This window comes from Narcine bancroftii, chromosome 1, assembly GCF_036971445.1.
Source record: "Narcine bancroftii isolate sNarBan1 chromosome 1, sNarBan1.hap1, whole genome shotgun sequence".
In the NCBI taxonomy this organism is placed as follows: Eukaryota; Metazoa; Chordata; class Chondrichthyes; order Torpediniformes; family Narcinidae; genus Narcine; species Narcine bancroftii.
Genome location: NC_091469.1, coordinates 159,481,394 through 159,496,888, shown reverse-complemented (window position 1 = coordinate 159,496,888; position 15,495 = coordinate 159,481,394). Strand labels below are relative to the sequence as shown.

The following is a 15,495-nucleotide window of genomic DNA, read 5'->3' as shown; positions in this document are numbered from 1 at the left end:
TGGAAGGGGTCCTCAATAATTTTACACACCCTCTTCAGACAACGATCCTGGTAGATCACATCAATGGTGGGCAGAGAGACTCTAGAGATCCTCTCTGTCACACTTCTGGTCCTGTTGATTCACCTCCAATCCATTTCTCCACAGCAACTGTACCAAACAGTGATGCAGCCGGCCAGAAGTCTCTCAGTAGATCTCCTGTAGGAGGTTGACATCATGGTGGCAGGTAGCCTTGCCCGCCTCAGCCTTCTCTTGAAGTGCAGGCACTATTGTGCCTACCTATCAATTGAGGAGATGTTGCGTGTCCATAATAGTCCACGATAGGTCACTAGTTGAGTGGGATAGAGGCCAGTAGATGATTTTCAGGTGGTACCAGATCGGGTAGAGGGAATGGGACAGAATCATAAAACATAAAACACTTACACTAAGAAACAAGCCCCTGGCCTTTCTAGTCTGTGCCAAACTATTATTCTGTCCTCTCCCACTGACCTGCACCCAGACCATACCCCTGCAGGGCCCTCCTAGCCATGTAACTGTCCAAATTTTTCTTGTTTGTCAAATTCAAGTTGGCAGCTCATTCCACATTCTCTCTACTCTCTTTTATGAAAACTTTCCCCCTGATGTTCTTCCTAAACTATTCCCCTTTCACCCTTAACCCATGTCCTCCAGGTCTTGTCTCACTCCAACCTCAGTGCAACAAGTCTGCTTTCATTTACTCTGTCTATCCCACTCAGAATTTTAAATACCTCTATCAAATCCCCCTCATTCTTCTGCACTCCAGGGAATAAAGTTCTAACCTGTTGAACTTTTCCCTGTAACTCAATTCCTTAAGTTCTGACAGCATCTGGGTAAACCAAGTTGGGGTGGATATGAGGCAGATAGAACTAAGTGGGGGAGAGGAGGTAAATGATGGGGAAACCAGAAGGAGTGAGTGGGATGGTTTAGTGAAGTGATGGGGGAACCAGTTAGGGGAGAAGGGGGTCAGGTAAGGGATGGGGAAGTGAGAGAGGAGAGAGAGATGACCAGATGGAACCTGGTGGGTGTTGGGGGGTGCAGCAGTCTCATTTGTCCTCCATCCTTTGAGGGGCAAGGACTTCACGTGTAATGCACCAACATTGTTCTCGCTCTCTTTCCCAGTCTCGTTGAACCCCACCTTCATTTATGTGCCGGTTCTCCTGGTTCTCCTGATCACACTTGGCATCATCCTTCTCATCTTCCGGAAAAAAGGTGAGCTCCTCTCTCGCTGAACAAACACATCTCTCTCTGAAGGAGGCCGAACTAATCAGGTCGCTAACCCATCTCTGTTTTACTGCCGGTGCTGGGTGTAGGGGGGTGAAGTGGGAGCGGATTATCCAACAGAAGATGGATGGCACAGTTGACATAGTGATTAGGGCAACGCTGTTACAGCGTCAGAGACCCAGGTTCCAATCTGGCGCTGTCTGTCAGGGGTTTCCACGTTCTCTCCGTGACATGCGTGGGTTTTCCCTGGGTGCTCCAGTTTCCTCCCAATCTTTAAAACATACAGAGATTCTAGATTAATTTGGGTATTTGTGTGGCACGGGCTCATGAACCAGAAGGGCCTGTTACTGTGCTGCATGTCCAAATTTAAATGAAGTTGGGTGATCTCTGCTGCCCCTCCCTAGTTGCCTGGTTTCCCAACGTCCCATTCAAACCACTTTCCCCAGGGACCACTCCCTCCATGGCTCCCTAGTCCACTCCTTCCTTCCTACCCGATCGCCTCTTTGGCACCTACCCATGTTCACGCAAGAGATGCTCCACCTGCCCCCCACACCACCTCCCTCAGCACCATTTCGGGCCCCAAACAGTCCTTCCAAGTGAAGCAACACTTCTCTTGTGAATCTACAGGGGTTATCTACTGCATCCGGTGCTCCCATTGTGGTCTCCTCTACATCGGAGAGACGGGGCACAGACTGGAACATGGCTTTGCTGAGCACCTTCTTTCCGTCTACAGCAAGGACCTCCCAGTGGCCAACCATTTTAGTTCCCTGCACCATTCAAACACTGACATGTCTGTCCATGACCTGACGCACGGCCAAACCAAGGGCACCTACAAATTGCAGGAACAACATCTAATATTCCATCTGGGCCCCCTCCAACAAGAGACGACCTCCAATATCCATTAACCCCCTTCTCTGAGACTTTTTTTCCCTCTCCCGCTGCCTCCATCCCCCCCCCTTCTCTCTCCATTCGGAGAATTACCCTCCCCCCATCACTTCTCAGCTTCTTCCTCTTCTTCCCTCCCACCTGTCTCCACCTTTTACCTGTCAGCCTGTGTTCACCCCCCCTTCCCCTTCCTCCCTCCTTCTCCCTCCCCACCTTTTTATTCAGGCACCTACCTCCTTTTAGATCATGCCATGACCTGGAGTTCCCACCCACCTGTGCTGTGGCGATTCCCACTGGTCCACTCCTTGCCCACACAAACCATCAGCTGGTTCAAACTGGAGATGGATCTCGGGACTGGCGGAGAACTGGGTCCAAAGTTAGCATGGATATCATGGGCCGAATGGCCTCATACTTCACTGCTGTTGTGATAAATCTCCATTCAATTCTGCTCACTGTTCATGTGGCTGAATGGTGTGATTACAGCTTGGTGAGTGAGGTTATAAATTTCGTGCTGAATTTGTCATGTGAATCCAAGGTGTGGGAGGGGATTCATTGGGGATGGGGTCAGTGATAAGAGAGAGTGTCCATAGGTTAGGGGTAGAGTGTCCATGGGGAGAGTGGGTGACGGGAGAGAGTGTCCGTGGGGAGAGTGGGTGACGGGGGAGAATGTCTGGGGAGAGAGTTGGTGATGGGGGAGAATGTCTGTGGGGAGAGTGGGTGACGGGGGAGAGTGTCCGTGGGGAGAGTGGATGACGGGGGAGAGTGTCCAGGGGGGTGAGTGGGTGACGGGGGAGAGTGTCTGTGTGGAGAGTTGGTGATGGGGACAGTGTTCATGGAAAGAGTGGGTGACGGGGAGAGTGTCTGGGGGGTGAGTTAGTGATGGGGGAGAGTGTCCATGGGTAGAGTGGGTGACAGGGGAAAGTGTCCGTGGGGAGAGTGGGTGATGGGGGAGATTGTCTGAGTGGAGAGTTGGTGATGGGGACAGTGTTCATGGAAAGAGTTGGTGATGGGGAGAGTGTCCATTGGGAGAGTGAATGACGGGGGAGAGTGTCTGAGGAGAGAGTTGGTGATGGGGGAGAATGTCTGTGGGGAGAGTGGGTGACGGGGGAGAGTGTATGGGGGGTGAGTTAGTGATGGGGGAGAGTGTCCGGGGGGAGAGTCAGTGGTGGGATGAGTCCCCCTGATCCATGACATTGATTTGCCATTTTTTATTCTGCCCCTCTTGGTAGACAGGGTGGATATCAGGTTTGAAGATTAATACTTCCGCATCTTTTTATTCCTTCAGTGAATCTGTGTCCAATGATATGTTCAAGTGATCCAAAAAGGTAAGATTATCAGTTATTAGGCCAAGGGTAACTGCCTCAATGTGACCCTATGGGCCTCAGGGACCCCTGCCCTCATTTACAAAGTGATCCACCCTTCGTCCGATTTAATTTTTCGTTCATTGTGTAAGCTGAAGTAGTGGTGAAGATCAGGGTCATTGAAAATGATTAAACAAGATGGTTGTGAAGAGAGATCTAGGCACACTGGCCTTCAGAAATCGAGATTTTGTGTGTAAGTGTTGGGATGTTGTGTTGAAATTCGATAAGACATTGGTGAGGCCAAATTTGGAGAATCGTTTGCAGTTTTGGTCACTGAACTACAGGAACAATATCAATAAGATAGAAAGAGGGCAGAGAATATTTACTAGGATGTTGCCTGGACTTCAGGAACTGAGTTACAGGGAAAGGTTAAACAGGTTTGAATTTTATTCCCTGGGTCTAGAAGAATGATAGAGATGTAGAAAATGATGCGGGGGTTGGATAGAGTAAAGGCAAGCATGCTTTTTCCACTAAGGTTGGGTGAGACAAGAACATGAGAACATGGGTTCATGTTGAAAGGGGAAAAGTTTAGGGGGAACATGAGGTGGAACTTCTTCACACAGAGAGTGGTGGGGGTGTTGAACGAGCTGCCAGTGAAGTGGTGACTCAGGGCACAATTCGACATTTACAGAAAATTTGGGCAGGTATATCGATGAGGGTAGAGAGGGATATGGTCCGGGTGCTTGTCAATGGGAGGCTGCCGAATAAATAGTTCAGCATGGACCAGATGGGCTGAATGGCCTGTGTCTGTGCTGTCATGGTCTATGGCTCTATGATTACACGATAGTTGAGAATCATTCTGATTCCAACTCCCGTGTCCCCTGTTCTCGGATTAACTTCCGATTCCCCTCGGGTTTAAACGGACGCCCTGCTGATGTCCAAGATTTTAGACTCAGATGCCATGTTTGCAGGAGATTGAATGCTGAGGTACAATATCCAGATGCAGGCAAAGTCGTCCTTGTCACACTTGCCCAGTGACACAAAGAACAACTCACAACAGGTTCCGGAATGTACCGAGTCACAAAGAGGCAAAACAGATGATAACAAATATCGACAGAAGGGAAGAGAAAATAAAATAATAACTATTCAGAATCGGCTAGGATTGCAAAAATGTGTTGTTTTTACAGCACAGAACATTACAGCACAGTGCAGGCCCTTCAGCCCATAATGTTGTGCTGACCCATGTAAACCTACTCCACAGAAATCCTGCCCTTTGCTCCCTCACTCCCACAACCCGTTATTGTTCTTACATCCATGGGTGTAGGGGCTGCCTGGTTAATGTAGCGGTTAATGCTGGGCCATTACAGTGCCAACGATTGGGGCCAGGTTTCCAATCCTGTGCATTTTGTAAGAAGTTTGTACGTTCTCCCTGTGTCTGCTCTGGTTTCCTCCCACCCTTCAAAACAGACTGGGTTGTAGGTTAATTGGGTGTGTTTGGCAGCATGGGTCATGGGTGTCATATTGAATCACTCTGTAAATTAGCCTCTAATATTTGCCTTTGTTTCATGTGTGGGGGAGAGGGGCCACAGTGAGGGTGGAGGAAGGTCACAAGTAGGATGGTGCTGTGATCTCTTAACCTTGGTTCCATTTTCGACAGGAACACTCCAAGTTCCACCAGACCTGGTGGGAGAGGGGAGAAGAAGCAACAGTCTGTGTCAGGTACAGAGTTGGAACTGGCAACGTTTTGGGTCGAGACCCTCTATCAAGACAAGTGGGATGGGGCAATACATAACCATATAACCATTTATGGAGCGGAAACAAGCCATGTCGGCCTTTCGAGTCCACATCGGTTCACTAGAACAACTCAACTAGCTCAGACCTCCTGCTCTCCGCCAATAACCCTCCAACACCCTCACCTCCATGTACACATCCTACATTCTCTTAAATGACAGAAGGGACCCTGACACAACTATCTCATTCCATTCTGCCACCACTCGCTGAGTGAAAAACCACCTCTAATATTTCTCCTAAAGTTTTGCCCCCTTACCTTAAACTCATGGCCTCTTGTTTCAAACTCCCCTGCCTTCAGGGGAAAGAGTCTGTTTGTGTCTAGTCTACCTATTCCTTTCATAATTTTAAAAACCTCTATCAAGTCACCTCTCAGATGTCTAGGTTCCAATGAATAAAGTCCCAGTCTCCTTAATCTCTCCCTGTAATCCAGGTGCTGTAAACCAGGCAACATCCTTGTAAACCTTCTCTGCACCCTCTCCACCTTATCTATATCCTTTCTATAATTTGGAGACCAGAACTGAACACAGATATCCACGGGGAAGGAAGTTGGAGGGGGGGTGGGGTAGCAGGAGATGATGGGTGACAGAACGTGGAGAGGAAGGAAGAGGGAGAAGTGACAGGAGCGTGGGAAGGTTAAAGCGAGAGATAAGAATGGGAGTGGATGGTGTAGAGAGGAAGGAAGGGGAACCACAGAATTTAATAAGGCATTTGACAAGGTCACTGCATTTCTTCAAGGACTCAAGATTCAATTTATTTTCATGTCATAAAAACAGTGTCATGGTCCACAAAATGGACTTTTGCCTGTGGTAAGGCAGATAGATTCGCCATTGGCAGAAAATGCCTGAAGTGCCTCTTCCAGTCAGAGAGAGAGAAGCAAAAGAGAGGACCCCCCCCCCCCCCAACAGAGTCACCGAGTGTCTGGATTCGCCTCCAGCGCTCCCGCACCTCCCCCTCCCCGCAACCACAGAGACTAGTCCAAACGATCGGCTACTTGAGCTCCAGTTCCAAACCACGATTAGGAACCCTTAAGCGTCTCACATCCCAGTTCCGATACCTAGTTCCCCGTCATCCAGTCTCAAGCCAGTCTCCAGCAGCCTGGACCAAGTCCTTTGACCGCGGTCTCTAGCAGCCCGCAGCCTAGTGTGAGACCCTTGACCGTGGTATCCTGCAGCCCACAGCCTGTACCGAGTCCCTTGACTGTGTTCCCCAGCAGCCGCAGCCGGTACCGAGTCCATTGACCGCCGTCTCCAGCAGCCCGCAGCCTGGAGCGAGCCCCTTGACCACCGTCTCCAGCAGCCCGCAGCCTGGACTGATCCCTTAACCGGCATCTCCAGCATTCCGCAACCTGGACCGAGTCCCTTGACCACCGTCTCCATCAGTGCGCAGCCTGGACCGATCCCTTGACCGCCGTCTCCAGCAGCCTGCAGCCTAGACTGAGTCCCTTGACCGCCGTCTCCAGCAGCCTGCAGCCTAGACTGAGTCCCTTGACCGCCTTCTCCAGCAGCCCACAGCCTGGTGCGAGCCCCTTGACCACCGTCTCCAGCAGCCCGCAGCCTGGAGTGAGCCCCTTGACCACCATCTCCAGCAGCCCGCAGCCTGGAGCGAGCCCCTTGACCACCGTCTCCAGCAATCCACAGACTAGACTGAGTCCCTTGACCATGGTACCCAGCAGCCCGCAGCCTGGTACAAGCCCCTTGACTGCCATCTACAGTAGCCCACAGCCTGTTGCAAGACCCTTGACTTCCTTCTCCAGCAGCCTGCAGCCTGGTGTGAGCCCCTTGACCGTGGTCTCCAGCAGCCCAGCCTGGAGCGAATCCCTTGACAACCGTCTCCAGCAGCCCGCAGCCTGATCCGAGCCCCTTGACTGTGATCTCCTGCAACCCATGGCCTGGACTGACCCGCTTGAATGTGGTCTTCAGCAGCCCTTCTCCTTGTGTGAGCCCCTTAACCGTCTCCAGCATCCTGCAGCCTGGTGTGAGCCAATTGACCGCCGTCTCCAGCAGCCCGCAGCCTGGTGCAAGACCCTTGACCGTGGTCTCCAACAGCCCACAACCTGGTGCGAGTTCCTTGACCACCATCTCCAGCAGCCCGCAGCCTGGACCGAGTTGCTTGACCATGGTCTCCAGCAGCTTGCAGCCTGGACTGAGACACTTGACCACCGTCTCCAGCAGCCCGCAGCCTGGAGCGAGCCCCTTGACAGCCGTCTACAGCAGCCCGCAGCCTGGACCGAGTTGCTTGACCATGGTCTCCAGCAGCCCACAGCCGGACCGAGACACTTGACCACCGTCTCCAGCAGCCCAAAGCCTGGTGCGAGCCCCTTGACCGCCGTCTCCAGCATCCCGCAGCCTGTGTGGTACCTTGGCCGCAGAACCCCTCTCTGGTCACCGCCCTGTGGGTCATCTCCTATTCTTCTCCTTCTCAGACAGGGGGATGGGAGGCTGCTCTCTCCGTTTTATGCTGCCCTGAGCCAGTCCCCTCCAGTTCCCTGGAGTCTGCAACCAATCGTTGATGCTGCCGAACATTGGTGCCACCATCTTGGATGCGGACCCTGTGGTGGCGGGATTTTCCTTTCTCCTTCCTCCAGACCCCATGTCCTCCAGTTCCTGTCTCACTCCAACCTCAGAGGGAAAAGTTTTAAATAGAGGGATGCTGTTTTTGTCAGACCCGTGAAACTCAGCATTGAGACTGAGAAGGGTCAGAGGGCCATGTCACAGCTGTTATAGAACATGGAATGTTCCAGAACAGTGTGGGCCCTTCGGCCCACAATGCTGTGCAGACTGAGGAAACCATGGACGTGTTAAGATCCAAAACCTGATTCATCGTGGGATGGGGAAATGGATTGGCAGCAGGTAGTGTCCAGAATGCCACCAGGTCCCAGACTCACCAGAACACACCCACACAGGCTACAACCCCAGCAGAAAGATGCCCTGTCACCACCGGGTCCTGCCCCACCAACTCCCCACCGGGCCCTATCCCCACCAGGACCTGCCCACAATAGGCTCCGCATAAACCAAGATAAGCTGAATATCTCCATCCTGCTTCTTTAATGTGTGTTCCAGGAGACAACAACAGGACTTACGAAGCCCTGATGACCAACAGGGAGACAGGTAAACTCCAGCACCTTTTTGGACAAGAGATCCGTGTCTGGTACAGGGTCACCTGATCAACAGATTCCAGCTTGATCTCCCGGCCGTTTCCATCCTGTCCACATTCCCACATGGACAGGTCTGTCCTCGGCCTCATCCACTGTTGAGGATCGTACAGAACGACACGTCATCTACTCCCGGGCACCCTCCAATCCACCAGCAACAATCTCCATGTTCCCGGCTTTAGGTAACCCCCACCTCTGTCAGTATCTGGCCCTGCCGCCTCTCAGTATCTGGCCCCACCTCCTCTCAGTATCTTTCCCCACCTCCTCTCAGTATCTTTCCCCACCTCCCCTCAGTATCTGGCCCCACCTCCTGTCAGTATCTGGCCCCACCTCCTCTCAGTTTCTGGCCCCACCTCCTCTCAGTATCTTTCCCCACCTCCTCTCAGTATGTGGCCCCACCTCCTCTCAGTATCTGGCCCCACCTCCTCTCAGTATCTTTCCCCACCTCCTCTCAGTATCTGGCCCCACCTCCTCTCAGTATCTGGCCCCACCTCCTCTCAGTATCTTTCCGCACCTCCTCTCATTATCTGGCCCCGCCTCTTCTCAATATCTGGCCCCACCTCCTCTCAGTATCTTTCCCCACCTTCTGTCAGTATCTGGCCCTGACGCCTCTCAGTATATGGCCCCGCCCCCTCAGTATATGGCCCTGTCTCATCAGTATGTGGCCCCACCTCCTCTCAGTATCTGGCCCCGCCTCCTGTCAGTATTGGGCCCCGCCTCCTCTCATTATATGGCCCCGCCTCATCTCAGTATCTGACCCCGCCTCCTCTCAATATATGCCACCACCTTCTGTCAGTATTTTGCCTCGCCTCCTCTCAGAATCTGGCCCCACCTCCTCTCAGTATCTGGCCCCGCCTCCTCTTTATCTGTCCCCACCTCCTGTCAGTATCTGGACCTGCCTCCTCTCAGTATCTGGCCCCACCTCCTCTCAGTATCTGGCCCCACCTCCTCTCAGTATCTGGACCTGGCTCCTCTCAGTATCTGGCCCCACCTCCTCTCAGTATCTGGCCCCACCTCCTCTCAGTATTAGGCCCCGCTTCTTCTCAGTATCAGAACCCGACTCCGTCAGCATCAGGCCACACCTCCTCTCAGTATCAGACCCCGCCTCCTGTCAGTATCAGGCCCCGCCTCTGCCAGTATCAGGCCCCACATCCTCTCAGTATCTGACCCCGCCTCTGTCAGTATCTGGCCCTGCCTCCTGTCAGTATCAGGCCCCGCCTCCTGTCAGTATCTGGACCTGCCTCCTCTCAGTATCTGGCCCCGCCTCCTCTCAGTATCTGGCCCCACCTCCTCTCAGTATCTGGCCCCACCTCCTCTCAGTCCCTTGACCGCCGTCTACAGCAGCCCACAGCCTGGTGCGAGCCCCTTGACCACCGTCTCCAGCAGCCCGCAGCCTGGAGTGAGCCCCTTGAATGCCGTCTCCAGCAGCCCGCAGCATGGAGCGAGCCCCTTGACCACCGTCTCCAGCAACCCACAGACTAGACTGAGTCCCTTGACCATGGTACCCAGCAGCCCGCAGCCTGGTACAAGCCCCTTGACTGCCATCTACAGTAGCCCACAGCCTGTTGCAAAACTCTTGACTTCCTTCTCCAGCAGCCCGCAGCCTGGTGTGAGCCCCTTGACCGTGGTCTCCAGCAGCCCAGCCTGGAGCGAGTCCCTTGACAACCGTCTCCAGCAGCCCGCAGCCTGATCCGAGCCCCTTGACTGTGATCTCCTGCAACCCATGGCCTGGACTGACCCCCTTGAATGTGGTCTTTAGCAGCCCGTATCCTTGTGTGAGCCCCTTAACCGTCTCCAGCATCCTGCAGCCTGGTGTGAGCCAATTGACCGCCGTCTCCAGCAGCCCGCAGCCTGGTGCAAGACCCTTGACCGTGGTCTCCAACAGCCCGCAACCTGGGGCGAGTTCCTTGACCACCATCTCCAGCAGCCCGCAGCCTGGACGGGGTTGCTTGACCATGGTCTCCAGCAGCTTGCAGCCTTAACTGAGACACTTGACCACCGTCTCCAGCAGCAGGCAGCCTGGAGCGAGCCCCTTGACAGCCGTCTACAGCAGCCCGCAGCCTGGACCGAGTTGCTTGACCATGGTCTCCAGCAGCCCACAGCTGGACCGAGACACTTGACCACCGTCTCCAGCAGCCCAAAGCCTGGTGCGAGCCCCTTGACCGCCGTCTCCAGCATCCCGCAGCCTGTGCGGTACCTTGGCCGCAAAACCTCTCTCTGGTCACCGCCCTGTGGGTCATCTCCTCTTCTTCTCCTTCTCAGACAGGGGGATGGGAGGCTGCTCTCTCCGTTTTATGCTGCCCTGAGCCAGTCCCCTCCAGTTCCCTGGAGTCTGCAACCAATCGTTGATGCTGCCGAACATTGGTGCCACCATCTTGGATGCGGACCCTGTGGTGGCGGGATTTTCCTTTCTCCTTCCTCCAGACCCCATGTCCTCCAGTTCCTGTCTCACTCCAACCTCAGAGGGAAAAGTTTTAAATAGAGGGATGCTGTTTTTGTCAGACCCGTGAAACTCAGCATTGAGACTGAGAAGGGTCAGAGGGCCATGTCACAGCTGTTATAGAACATGGAATGTTCCAGAACAGTGTGGGCCCTTCGGCCCACAATGCTGTGCAGACTGAGGAAACCATGGACGTGTTAAGATCCAAAACCTGATTCATCGTGGGATGGGGAAATGGATTGGCAGCAGGTAGTGTCCAGAATGCCACCAGGTCCCAGACTCACCAGAACACACCCACACAGGCTACAACCCCAGCAGAAAGATGCCCTGTCACCACCGGGTCCTGCCCCACCAACTCCCCACCGGGCCCTATCCCCACCAGGACCTGCCCACAATAGGCTCCGCATAAACCAAGATAAGCTGAATATCTCCATCCTGCTTCTTTAATGTGTGTTCCAGGAGACAACAACAGGACTTACGAAGCCCTGATGACCAACAGGGAGACAGGTAAACTCCAGCACCTTTTTGGACAAGAGATCCGTGTCTGGTACAGGGTCACCTGATCAACAGATTCCAGCTTGACCTCCCGGCCGTTTCCATCCTGTCCACATTCCCACATGGACAGGTCTGTCCTCGGCCTCATCCACTGTTGAGGATCGTACAGAACGACACGTCATCTACTCCCGGGCACCCTCCAATCCACCAGCAACAATCTCCATGTTCCCGGCTTTAGGTAACCCCCACCTCTGTCAGTATCTGGCCACGCCTCCTCTCAGTATCTGGCCCCACCTCCTCTCAGTATCTTTCCCCACCTCCTCTCAGTATCTGGCCCCACCTCCTCTCAGTATCTGGCCCCACCTCCTCTCAGTATCTTTCCGCACCTCCTCTCATTATCTGGCCCCGCCTCTTCTCAATATCTGGCCCCACCTCCTCTCAGTATCTTTCCCCACCTTCTGTCAGTATCTGGCCCTGACGCCTCTCAGTATATGGCCCCGCCCCCTCAGTATATGGCCCTGTCTCATCAGTATGTGGCCCCACCTCCTCTCAGTATCTGGCCCCGCCTCCTGTCAGTATTGGGCCCCGCCTCCTCTCATTATATGGCCCCGCCTCATCTCAGTATCTGACCCCGCCTCCTCTCAATATATGCCACCACCTTCTGTCAGTATTTTGCCTCGCCTCCTCTCAGAATCTGGCCCCACCTCCTCTCAGTATCTGGCCCCGCCTCCTCTTTATCTGTCCCCACCTCCTGTCAGTATCTGGACCTGCCTCCTCTCAGTATCTGGCCCCACCTCCTCTCAGTATCTGGCCCCACCTCCTCTCAGTATCTGGACCTGGCTCCTCTCAGTATCTGGCCCCACCTCCTCTCAGTATCTGGCCCCACCTCCTCTCAGTATTAGGCCCCGCTTCTTCTCAGTATCAGAACCCGACTCCGTCAGCATCAGGCCACACCTCCTCTCAGTATCAGACCCCGCCTCCTGTCAGTATCAGGCCCCGCCTCTGCCAGTATCAGGCCCCACATCCTCTCAGTATCTGACCCCGCCTCTGTCAGTATCTGGCCCTGCCTCCTGTCAGTATCAGGCCCCGCCTCCTGTCAGTATCTGGACCTGCCTCCTCTCAGTATCTGGCCCCGCCTCCTCTCAGTATCTGGCCCCACCTCCTCTCAGTATCTGGCCCCACCTCCTCTCAGTCCCTTGACCGCCGTCTACAGCAGCCCACAGCCTGGTGCGAGCCCCTTGACCACCGTCTCCAGCAGCCCGCAGCCTGGAGTGAGCCCCTTGAATGCCGTCTCCAGCAGCCCGCAGCATGGAGCGAGCCCCTTGACCACCGTCTCCAGCAACCCACAGACTAGACTGAGTCCCTTGACCATGGTACCCAGCAGCCCGCAGCCTGGTACAAGCCCCTTGACTGCCATCTACAGTAGCCCACAGCCTGTTGCAAAACCCTTGACTTCCTTCTCCAGCAGCCCGCAGCCTGGTGTGAGCCCCTTGACCGTGGTCTCCAGCAGCCCAGCCTGGAGCGAGTCCCTTGACAACCGTCTCCAGCAGCCCGCAGCCTGATCCGAGCCCCTTGACTGTGATCTCCTGCAACCCATGGCCTGGACTGACCCCCTTGAATGTGGTCTTTAGCAGCCCGTATCCTTGTGTGAGCCCCTTAACCGTCTCCAGCATCCTGCAGCCTGGTGTGAGCCAATTGACCGCCGTCTCCAGCAGCCCGCAGCCTGGTGCAAGACCCTTGACCGTGGTCTCCAACAGCCCGCAACCTGGGGCGAGTTCCTTGACCACCATCTCCAGCAGCCCGCAGCCTGGACGGGGTTGCTTGACCATGGTCTCCAGCAGCTTGCAGCCTTAACTGAGACACTTGACCACCGTCTCCAGCAGCAGGCAGCCTGGAGCGAGCCCCTTGACAGCCGTCTACAGCAGCCCGCAGCCTGGACCGAGTTGCTTGACCATGGTCTCCAGCAGCCCACAGCTGGACCGAGACACTTGACCACCGTCTCCAGCAGCCCAAAGCCTGGTGCGAGCCCCTTGACCGCCGTCTCCAGCATCCCGCAGCCTGTGCGGTACCTTGGCCGCAAAACCTCTCTCTGGTCACCGCCCTGTGGGTCATCTCCTCTTCTTCTCCTTCTCAGACAGGGGGATGGGAGGCTGCTCTCTCCGTTTTATGCTGCCCTGAGCCAGTCCCCTCCAGTTCCCTGGAGTCTGCAACCAATCGTTGATGCTGCCGAACATTGGTGCCACCATCTTGGATGCAGACCCTGTGGTGGCGGGATTTTCCTTTCTCCTTCCTCCAGACCCCATGTCCTCCAGTTCCTGTCTCACTCCAACCTCAGAGGGAAAAGTTTTAAATAGAGGGATGCTGTTTTTGTCAGACCCGTGAAACTCAGCATTGAGACTGAAAAGGGTCAGAGGGCCATGTCACAGCTGTTATAGAACATGGAATGTTCCAGAACAGTGTGGGCCCTTCGGCCCACAATGCTGTGCAGACTGAGGAAACCATGGACGTGTTAAGATCCAAAACCTGATTCATCGTGGGATGGGGAAATGGATTGGCAGCAGGTAGTGTCCAGAATGCCACCAGGTCCCAGACTCACCAGAACACACCCACACAGGCTACAACCCCAGCAGAAAGATGCCCTGTCACCACCGGGTCCTGCCCCACCAACTCCCCACCGGGCCCTATCCCCACCAGGACCTGCCCACAATAGGCTCCGCATAAACCAAGATAAGCTGAATATCTCCATCCTGCTTCTTTAATGTGTGTTCCAGGAGACAACAACAGGACTTACGAAGCCCTGATGACCAACAGGGAGACAGGTAAACTCCAGCACCTTTTTGGACAAGAGATCCGTGTCTGGTACAGGGTCACCTGATCAACAGATTCCAGCTTGACCTCCCGGCCGTTTCCATCCTGTCCACATTCCCACATGGACAGGTCTGTCCTCGGCCTCATCCACTGTTGAGGATCGTACAGAACGACACGTCATCTACTCCCGGGCACCCTCCAATCCACCAGCAACAATCTCCATGTTCCCGGCTTTAGGTAACCCCCACCTCTGTCAGTATCTGGCCACGCCTCCTCTCAGTATCTGGCCCCGCCTCCTCTCAGTATCTGGTCCCGCCTCCTCTCAGTATCTGGTCCCGCCTCCTCTCAGTATCTGGCCCCGCCTCCTCTCAGTATCTTTCCCCACCTCCTCTCAGTATCTGGCCACGCCTCCTCTCAGTATTTGGCCCCGCCTCCACTCAGTATCTGGTCCTGCCTCCTCTCAGTATCTGGCCCCGCCTCCTCTCAGTAACTGGCCACACCTCCTCTCAGTATCTTTCCCCACCTCCTCTCAGTATCTGGCCCTGCCACCTCTCAGTATCTGGCCCCACCTCCTCTCAGTATCTTTCCCCACCTTCTGTCAGTATCTGGCCCCACCTCCTCTCAGTATCTTTCCCCACCTTCTGTCAGTATCTGGCCCCACCTCCTCTCAGTATCTGGCCCCACCTCCTCTCAGTATCTTTCCCCAACTCCTCTCAGTATCTGGCCCCACCTCCTCTCAGTATCTGGCCCCACCTCCTCTCAGTATGTGGCCCCACCTCCTCTCAGTATCTTTCCCCACCTCCTCTCAGTGTCTGGCCCCACCTCCTCTCAGTATCTTTCCCCACCTTCTGTCAGTATCTGGCCCTGCCGCCTCTCAGTATATGGCCCCGCCCCCTCAGTATATGGCCTGTCTCCTCAGTATGTGGCCCCGCCTCCTCTCAGTATCTGGCCCCACATCCTCTCAGTATCTGGCCCTGCCGCCTCTCAGTATCTGGCCCCACCTCCTCTCAGTATCTGGCCACGCCTCCTCTCAGTATTTGGCCCCGCCTCCACTCAGTATCTGGTCCTGCCTCCTCTCAGTATCTGGCCCCGCCTCCTCTCAGTAACTGGCCACACCTCCTCTCAGTATCTTTCCCCACCTCCTCTCAGTATCTGGCCCTGCCGTCTCTCAGTATCTGGCCCCACCTCCTCTCAGTATCTTTCCCCACCTTCTGTCAGTATCTGGCCCCACCTCCTCTCAGTATCTTTCCCCGCCTCCTGTCAGTATTGGGCCCCGCCTCCTCTCATTATATGGCCCCGCCTCCTCTCAGTATCTGACCCCGCCTCCTCTCAATATCTGCCACCACCTTCTGTCAGTATTTTGCCTCGCCTCCTCTGAGAATCTGGCC

The 15,495-nt window shown here is 54.8% G+C and overlaps 1 protein-coding gene across 4 annotated transcripts in view; it reads left to right on the top strand.

Moving 5' to 3' along the window:
* Positions 1-15,495, top strand: part of LOC138765592 (uncharacterized) — a 70,558-nt gene that overhangs the window by 36,506 nt on the left and 18,557 nt on the right. For 2 of the 4 annotated variants that reach the window (XM_069942593.1, XM_069942596.1), the window contains exons 4-9: positions 1,135-1,224; positions 3,407-3,446; positions 5,080-5,141; positions 8,273-8,320; positions 11,264-11,311; positions 14,071-14,118. In XM_069942593.1, the coding sequence (XP_069798694.1) occupies positions 1,135-1,224; positions 3,407-3,446; positions 5,080-5,141; positions 8,273-8,320; positions 11,264-11,311; positions 14,071-14,118 (336 nt within the window). The remainder of the gene's footprint in view (positions 1-1,134; positions 1,225-3,406; positions 3,447-5,079; positions 5,142-8,272; positions 8,321-11,263; positions 11,312-14,070; positions 14,119-15,495) is intronic. The other 2 variants (XM_069942594.1, XM_069942595.1) reach the window with 2 other exon arrangements.